The sequence below is a fragment of the Drosophila miranda genome, chromosome 2 (genome assembly GCF_003369915.1).
Source record: "Drosophila miranda strain MSH22 chromosome 2, D.miranda_PacBio2.1, whole genome shotgun sequence".
Taxonomy (NCBI): Eukaryota; Metazoa; Arthropoda; class Insecta; order Diptera; family Drosophilidae; genus Drosophila; species Drosophila miranda.
The window spans coordinates 1378799-1388004 of NC_046675.1; the positions used below are offsets into that span (position 1 = coordinate 1378799).

Genomic DNA, 9206 nt, shown 5'->3' on the forward strand with positions numbered 1-9206 from the left:
ACAAGCTCTCACAGTGCGATAAAATATGTTTTTTTAATGCAGGTCCGTGTTCAATAAAAGTGCCACAAATCCAAATAGAACGGCCAACAGGCCAAGACTTGCCAGTGCTCGACGGTTTGATATCTGTTGTGGCAGTGTTCCAGTGTTGCAGCAGCATCTCTATGGCCTAAAACACCCTGCTAATGGGTAGAGGATAGCCACAGACCAAAGCGAAAGCGCATATTCCAACAGCTGCAGAAATTGAAAAGAAATAAAAGTGTGAACTGCAAGCCAAACACTCGTTCGTGCATTTTCCCCCATGCAAGTAGATGTACATACTCGTGAGTCCTACAGAGCAGAGTCCAATAAGCGGATTGGCGGGGAGCTCTGTGCTACGATGCGATACAGTGAGTGCTCAGAGGTCAACCATGTCAATGATTAGGTGGCAGTCGCATATGCCAGCTCAGGTACGGTTCACTGACTATCATGGGAGTACTTACTGGTACGCTTTTTACTGTTTAAAGATTATCTGTTACTAATATTGTTTTCGGTCGGGTTTCCCTGCCCGAATTTAGTCAACGAATTCCTAAACTAATGGCCAGTGGCACCAGTGGGGCCAGTGCCGCTCCCGCTATGCTCTCTCTTTTTGGATCTTATTTGGCCTAGTACAACTGCAAGCTTCCTTCCTCGCTCTCTCATTAAATACGGCATCAAAGCACTCTCAGTAGTTATGAGGGTAAAATAGAACCCGAAAGAGCGGTAGCGGACCACCTTGTACAATTTCATCATGAGTCTGAGCTACTCTAGCGCTCTCCTTCTATCGCTCCTGTTCTTTCTCTCAGTTGCATTACAGCAGTCCTCTTCGTAGGCATCAGAATTACATTGTTGTCCATCGGTCGCTCACACACGTAACAACATACTTACAACCAACATACATATGTATGCATACGGTACCACTTCAGTGGAAAAGTGGAAAAGCTCATTTGTTGTACATTTTCAATTAGCCTTTTCTAAACTCCCAAGCCCATTTGGCTGGAACGACGCGATAATAATAACAATCATGTTATTATCTTAACAGCAGATAAGAGTTTGGATTCGATGCCAATTGTGGAATTGAGGGAAATTTCCACGGATTAAATATAGTTATTGTTGAGACATCATTCACATACGATGTGCTCTAAGCGAAATAGTATACTTTCGCTCCTTGTGATACTGCATTTGGTGCTGGAAGTGAGTAAATCCTATGTATAAAATAGGCGGATGTCTCTAATAATACACCCTCAAGATTACTTCCAAGTTGGAGTTCACCAATGTCAAATGCACGTCTCTGGATGAGAATTTTACCAAATTCGAATATTGCTATCTGAAGTCGATTAATCGAACGTACAAGTATCTCTCCCTCAGGGCCAATTTATTGAATACTCCCGTTACCAAAATCAAGGTAGGTATATTACCAAACAGATATGCCGACTATATATGATTCGCCTCCATTTCAGTTAAACTTTTCACTGTTCAAACGCTTCAGTGGCTATAGGCCATTCTTATATAATATGACAGTGGACTCGTGCCGGTTTCTGGCGAATACCAAATCTTACCCCATCCCCGCCTTTTTCTACGGTCTGTTTAGTAACTTCTCCAATATGAACCATACCTGTCCCTACGATGTAGGTGGATCTTTCTGATACTGAATCCGCATTCTAACCTGTTTTCTCGCCAACAGCATGATCTGATAATCGATAAGCTTTCTATCGCTTCTGTGAATCATCAACTCACAAAAGTTCTGCCGTTTCCGGAGGGTGACTATCTCATGGAAACAACCTGGCTTGCCTACGATATTATCCGTGCATCAATCAAATTCTATGCCACTCTATCCTGAGCCTGAGCCTGTAATTTTAATAAAATCTCGTTTTATTTCCCTACAAGCTTATTCCTTTCAAAATTAAACCCACTTTACTCATAGAACAGATTTGAACGGATCCTTAGGCAGACTTCAACATGTCATTAGCCTTTACAAAAATAGAGTGCATTGCGAGATATTGATGTTGAAGGCGAATGAATTTATTGTTCGGCTAATAGCTGATGACTACCAGATTCAGAGTTTCGCATTCAGAGTGCCCCCAGCAAAAGTGTCGAGTAATATGTGCAAATTGGAGGACGAAGACAGAAGAAATGTGGGCCTCAACCCCTTGTCCATTGAGATGTTCAATTTATCCTCCGACCAATCGCATTTTCGATTCCTTCGCTGGGTTATTCTTTTAATTTCTCTGTCAACGAGTTGATAATGCCACGTCAATTTAACTCACTGGCTGAGAGATGTCTCCGTGCAGCAACTGCGAACTGCTCTGCATCAACCCGACATTGCTTCCCAATTATAAGAAACAAAAACAATGCTTAAGCCAAAGGGCAGAAATCAGAAAGCAGAAATCAGTGGGAATCGAAGCCGCTCCGCCATCGAGGAAATGCTGTCAGATGGAGGCAGAACAAATTCGCAAGTCAACTGGAAAAGAATCATAAATAAAATATGCGCGCTGAGCAAATACATGAGCCCAGAAGCCCACAGAACCAGCTAACCAACAAAAACAACGTAGTCCCAATTGGGTGGGGGCCAAGGATCTGGGGCTTTCGGTAACCAGTGGGCGGCAGCTAAGGGGAATTCAATTTGATTTATGATAAATACGCAATGATTTATGCCCTTTGCTTGCGCCTTAGCGTTCGGCTCGTGTCCAGAGTCTAAGCCGCCGATACGCATCAGCTCTGTTCAAATTCTGCTGGCGACCGCAAAATCATCGCATTTTGCAACGCGTTTTTTTTAATTTTTCATTTCGCTAAAACTCTTTTGGGTTTTCATTTCCATGCCAAATGATCAGCAGTCGATGGGGTATATCGGCGAATAGGAAATACAAATATGTATATATTGTTATATATAAATGATGGATTGATAAGCATCAAGCACTGGAACCTTTATGATAACGTTGTAGATGGTCTTACTCAAAGTCATAGTCACAAAATAACTTTAATCTTGTCCATGTAAACTGATTTTTGAAACTACAAACTTATTTATTTGAATTGATTGCATCCTAGGGTATGTTCTTATTCGACTACTAGTCACATCTGGGTGTGTTACAGGGGCTTTGAGTGTATTCAATTCATTGTCGATTCCTTTGAATTCCACATTTTTCTTTTCGTGCATATAAATTGGCCGCGTCATGGGTTTAAAATTGTGTTGCATACTTTTGCGGGCGCCCGGCTCGGTCTGACTCTGCATATCGCCCTTCCACTGTGTGTTTATGCTACAGTATATATGTGTGTTTGTTCCTGTATCTGTGTGCTTGTGCTTTGGTATTTGCATTTGCGTTTGTGGTTCTCCGCTTGTTTGTTGCTTATTTATTTAGTTGTAAGCGTACATATGGATGCGAGGCAAATATGAAGGTAAACTTGCTCGACACTCCATTTGGGTTCCCCTTTTTTCGCTCAGTTTTTCCATTTTTTTATTTGGTTTTGTGGAAAAGGTTCCTGCGCACAAACACAAACATTTTAAACAAAGTTCCGTGTCCTTTATGTTTGCTGATGTTCAGTTGTTGGGCCCATGCTTATTTCTGAATGATAAATGTGCTGCTGGCAGGCGGCTGGCAAATTATATTGATAATCGCTGCCAGAAGTTGTGGCGCCTCTAAATCGCCGCAAATTTATGTATATTTTTGTTATCTGCTTCAGTTCAAAGCAGTTCGAAAATCAATTTAATATTTGTACACCCCTTACCCTTACCCTTGCGCTTACCCTTACCTCTCTCACAAGATGAGAATCCACTATTAACTCGCCTTTATTTGGAAAGTCACGCACTCGGCAAGAGAGCGGAAAGTAAAACAGAAACAAAATTTCAATTAACTTTTGCCTGTGGCTGGGTCGGGCCGGGATGACAGAGTCCCGGAATGCCGTACCCCTCTTGGGAGGCTTATAAATAGCGAAGAACTAGCTTAAAAATTCGCCTAAAGTCCCTCACCCTTATCACATCCTTCATTTCATCCTAATTAAATGGACATTTCGACAGCTTGACATGTGTGCGTGTGTGTGTGGCTCAGGTTCGGCGTTCGGATTTCGGGGTTAATCCCCGAATCTAGTCTAAGGCTTTAATTTAGTTAGAACTGGGGGTCGCTTCAAAGCTGACAATGTTAATTGAAAGGCGGACAGTGCGGGAATCACGGTGGATATAAAATTTCGAAAAAACGAGCGAAAGTAGCGCTGAGGCAATAAAAGCTACACTTCTGCTTACGTATACGCACCGTATGCCGGAGGCCCAGAGGAGTCGACAACATTGACAGCGAAAATAAAACTTTATTGCTAATTTATTTGATTAAATTTCACGCCGCCGTCGACAAAGCAGTGTTTTTTCCACGAGTTCAAATGTATTTTTTCACACAATCGTCGGATCGGCGTGCCCTCTGACATTTGCTGACACAACCTGCCTTCAGCCCTTGATTTACAGCAAATTGATAAGAAAGACAGACCAGACGCGACTGATTATCAGGGACCAGAGATCAAAGCAGGTGTTTAGAGATTTAAATTTTTTCTGTGCGACCCACTCTGCCAAGGCAATTCAATTAGAGAGTGCTTGACTGATTCGGCAGACAATACGCGGGATATGCAGGTTACGCGTGGCTCAAAAGTATGCAAAACAAAACGTGACACAGAAGCCACTCATATGCTTGAAATAAATGCAAATGCCAAGACAATAGATGAAAAATAAATGACCGAAATGCATAAGTAAGAAGCATAAAAAGCCAAATGCCGAAAGTAGAGTGGTTTTATACCACAAACAGCCACACATGCACACGTCAAAGCAGAGACAATTTCAGGTGTTCATGCCAAAGACAATTAAAGAAGCCAAAGGGAGGAAAGAAAATAGGAGAACGCCACAGCAACAAAAGCCATTGCGAATTTCCGCAACGCTGACATTTCCATTTAAATGCGTTACACACTCGCACTTTGGGTGGGGTTTGGTGGGGGGTACAGGTAGGACCCACCGGATAACTGGAGAATAATGTCCTTAATTTGAATGACGCTTTTTATGCTCTCAACGTTCATTTGGCTGCTCTGCAATTTCCCTGCTCGTTCGGCCATAAAAAACTTTCGCCAAGGAGCGAAACTTTAAGCCCAGAACGGCACGTGGAATTATCCCATTCCCTTTCCGCCAGATCTATCTGTGGCCAGTGCTTTGAATGGAATTCTTGCAGCAGTTTTGGGGGCGGATCCACCGCATGGAATGCCCGGAAATTGTGAATCTAATAAAAATATAAATACAACCAACTAATCACAAGAGGCCGAGAGACTCTAGCAAGTATAAATAGGGAAAAACACCCACAACCAAATACTTCAGGCTGTGAATCAGCCTCAGCGATTTTATCGTACGTAAAGTACGTAAAAAAACATCGAGGCAATAAAAAGCTGTAACTAAAGAGCCAAAGAAAACACAAATTGCAGCCGCCGCAACACTGTGTGGCAGGGGCAGTGGCAGTGTGGCAGTCACTCAGATTGAATTGCCACGCATCAGCGGCGACAGCGGCACAAAAGTAGCGGCCGTAATAGGCCAAATGGTCAAATGGCCAGCGAATGAATCCTCCAGGCATTATGGCCTTAGTGGGTGGGCAGAGGATGTGGGTGTTGATGTCGGTGAGAGTGTGGGTGTGCGAGTGAGTGTGGGAAAGGCAAATCGAATTGACATAAATTGAGGATATTTATGGGATCCCAGCTACGATTTGTGCACCCCCGACAAATGGCAAGCTTTAACCATTGTCCAGCAAATAATTTAATGCGTACATTTGCATAGCAGCCCACGCAAATAATGCAAATTAAAGAGCAAACAAGAAAGGAAGGCTATATTTACAATATATACCCTTGCAGATTGCGATGAATGATCCAAATAATGCATTGTTTTTCCATCGATCTTTCGTAAAACACCGCTCTTCTCCGCAATAATAAGAAGAGTATTCAGCTAGATAGCGTTGAAATGTAACTTTCCAATTTTAATATCCACTGCAAGGGTATGCAAATACATAAAAAACAAAGCCTGCTTTGGGTCTCAAAACCCTCCGGATTTTCCCCTCAAATAACGAGATTGGACGCGCTCCCAAAAAGTTATTTCCCTCGCCTTCGACACGACTTCGACCTAGCCCCGCCTCGCTCGCAGGTAGGGGGTCAGAGCCAGGGTCATGCTGAGTTGCCAGCCGGGTTTTTCGTCTTTAATCAGCGACTTAATTAGCTTTGGCAACAAACTGCTGACCCATCGCTTGACTTTAAGCAGAAATAGGAGTTTCTTTCTGTCTGTCTGCCTATTGAGTGGCAATCAAATCGAGTTCTCAAATTTACGAGACTCACTCTGGCAAATGCAAAGGGAAATATATAATTGAATTGGGGGAAAGCCCACATGACGCAAATGTGATTTGGCAACGAGAAACGGCAACCTCATTTTCTGGGCTCGAATTTCGATGGTAGGATGTCTGTAGGTGGAGGCCAAGAGCATGAAACATAACACTCACATATGTACAAGTATGAGGCTTCAACAGACAACGGCATAAGAGTGAGTTTGCTCGACAATTCTCGGGATATTTGTGGCACAGGAATGCTCGGAAAATGCCGCACACACAGAAATGAGAATGAAAAATTCCATTTAAAATGTTGTTTTTCTTGCTTCTGCTCCTGTTTTCTGTGGCAGAACAGAACTCGGTTTATTAGCCCAGACCGTTCCGAGCACATTCCCATTCCCATTGCCATTCCCGGGAAAGAGACAAGCAATCTACATCGTACTGCATCCTCCCACAAGGCAATTAATCTCCATGAATGAGTTGCATTAGCATGGATATCAAGCGAACAGAGATAAAAGTATTCATAGACCATAATCAATATTAATTGAGTGACCTTTTCACAGACCCCAACAGCAGCCTGCACGCTAATTAAAAGATGTCCAAGAGAGGAGCTGAGCGATGAGGGATAGAACAGAGAGAAAAGAGAAAATTAAACTGCTAAATAATTGAAATTGCCGGCTACACGGCAAATCAATTCAAATGCAATAAATAGTCGTTTCTGTTTATATGGCAGTGCAAAATGCAAATTCCCAGATACAAATAGACTCAGAGTCAGAGTCAGAGTCGGAGTCGGAGTCGAAGTCCTAGTCCCCAATTGATAGAAGGTAATATTGCGTATGCGACGTGTTGGCCCTGCCCCGACAGCAAACAGAAGGGCAACTACAGACGACCTTTGGGGGGCTGTCAACTGACAAATTGGAGTCTGGGATGGATCTACAGTCTGGCTGTAAAATTTGATTACTTTGTGGTTTGGGCTGCTGCTAGGATTGTTTGCTCAACGGCTAAGGCTTCGTCTCCAATCTCCAGACTTCAGGTGAAATCAATTGTTTCCGCTTGTAACCCTAGCCTGGAACCTTCCCTGATTCTGAGTCTGAGTCTGGCTACTGCCTCTGACTAGCATGTGTGCATTGCGCTTTTGCATGGGACACCTTGTATGCATTCAAATTGCATTCGTACAAGGACCAGGGACCAGGGACCAGGGACCTGGGCAAATATTTGCACAACATTCGGCAGCTATAGGCCGAGCCTTTGCCCTCAAATCAAACTACATATTTAATTAGTTTTGAAACGAACATTCCCCAGGGACCTAACTAAATATTTGCAAAAAATCAGGCCCAAAAACCAAACTTACTTTTAGATCCTAAACCCACCCCCAGAATACATGTTCTACCACATGTAGTAGGTAATTAAGTATACGCACTGAGGCCTACACAATTTGGCATACGGCCATCGCTCAGTCGCTGCTGACTTTTCATACTGTTGGCCAGCAGCTTTTTCGGCTTTCTGCCTTCTTCGCAACCATTTTCAAATGAAGTCGACCGTCTGGTAAATATTTCTAGTTACGGGCAAATACGGGCAAAAAGAGCCAGCCCATATGTAAATTACTTTCAAAAGGCATATTTATTTGTACTACTGGGACCTTTGGGATGCCAGAAGTTTTCCTATTTAAACAATTGTTACTAAATATGCAGAAAAACCGAAAGGGTAACTGGTCTTTTGTTGTTTAATTGGGGTTCTCACTTTATTTAAGCACGTGTGAAGCTGTAAAAACTATAGTTTATGGAACACTATACTTATAGATGTCTAACCAGATGCCCAAAAGTATTAACAAGCTCATGAAGCTCATTGAATGGACACAGCTTTCAGTTCCTTCACTAAAGAGTGACTCAAACATAGATCGAACATCCATCTAATTCTGACACAGTCTGAACAGCTCATGGAAAAGCTTTGACACACATGTGAAACAGTATTGTTGGCTTCTCCCTGGAAGAAAATACAATACGCCACACGCACAAGGATACTCCCCATGGAAGCAGATACGGCCACAAAGAAGCAACACATTTGTGTACATTGAAAGTTAATTTAATTGCAGCAAAATCAAAGTATTCTTTAAATAATTAAACAGAAATGATTTGAATACATTTTGAGTGAAAAGTTTTCGAGGAAAGGAGCAAGGAACGGCGGCCTTCGCCGGACAGCTCCAAACAAATGCTCCAATTAATCCTCAAAGTATTTATAAGTTTTGTTCTGGCTGCTGCTGCTGCTGGCTTCGTGTCGAAACAATTGTAAATAATTAATGCAACATTATACTCAATTACCGAGACAACTTGCATATAAATCCCCAAGGAACGAAAAACCCAAAGTCAAAAGTTTTCAAAGTCGCAAGCTGTTGGGGCAAGTTTGTTCCACGAGGGTTCCACTAAAAGCTGCGGATCCCAAATCTCAAATCAGGAGTATAAGCAGACTTTAAACTGTTTCTCGGATGATATTAAAGTGGCATTACAGAAGCACATCTTTCCGCCCATTTATATGCAGTTTCGAGCTGAACTTTGAGGGGGAATTTACAGAATGAGGTCAGGCTTTGGCTTCGGCTTTGTTGCAATTTTGGTGCTGAAAAAAGACAAATGCAAATGCTTTAAGTCACAATTTAGGACGCCCGGACGAGGGCTGGCAATCAACTACAATTTGCATTATTGCAGCCAGAGCCAGAACCAGAGGCAGCACTCCCTAGCATTTCCTGGCATCCTCTGGCATCCCGTTGCCCACGTAGCGGTGGCCGCCATCAACAAAACCTCTCCACAAGCCCCACAAAAACCCGACCACAACGCCCCAACAAAGACGGGGAGGGGACCCCAGTCCTGCGACAAC

At 42.9% G+C, this 9206-nt stretch overlaps 1 protein-coding gene across 1 annotated transcript; it reads left to right on the forward strand.

Moving 5' to 3' along the window:
- The first annotated feature begins 1149 nt into the window (after nt 1–1149).
- On the forward strand, nt 1150–1855 carry LOC108156429. The gene is made up of 4 exons (XM_017287882.2): nt 1150–1209; nt 1265–1420; nt 1476–1643; nt 1700–1855. Exons 1-4 carry the CDS (start codon nt 1150–1152, stop codon nt 1853–1855), a joined length of 540 nt encoding a protein of 179 aa, XP_017143371.1.
- Nucleotides 1856–9206: the final 7351 nt, after the last annotated feature.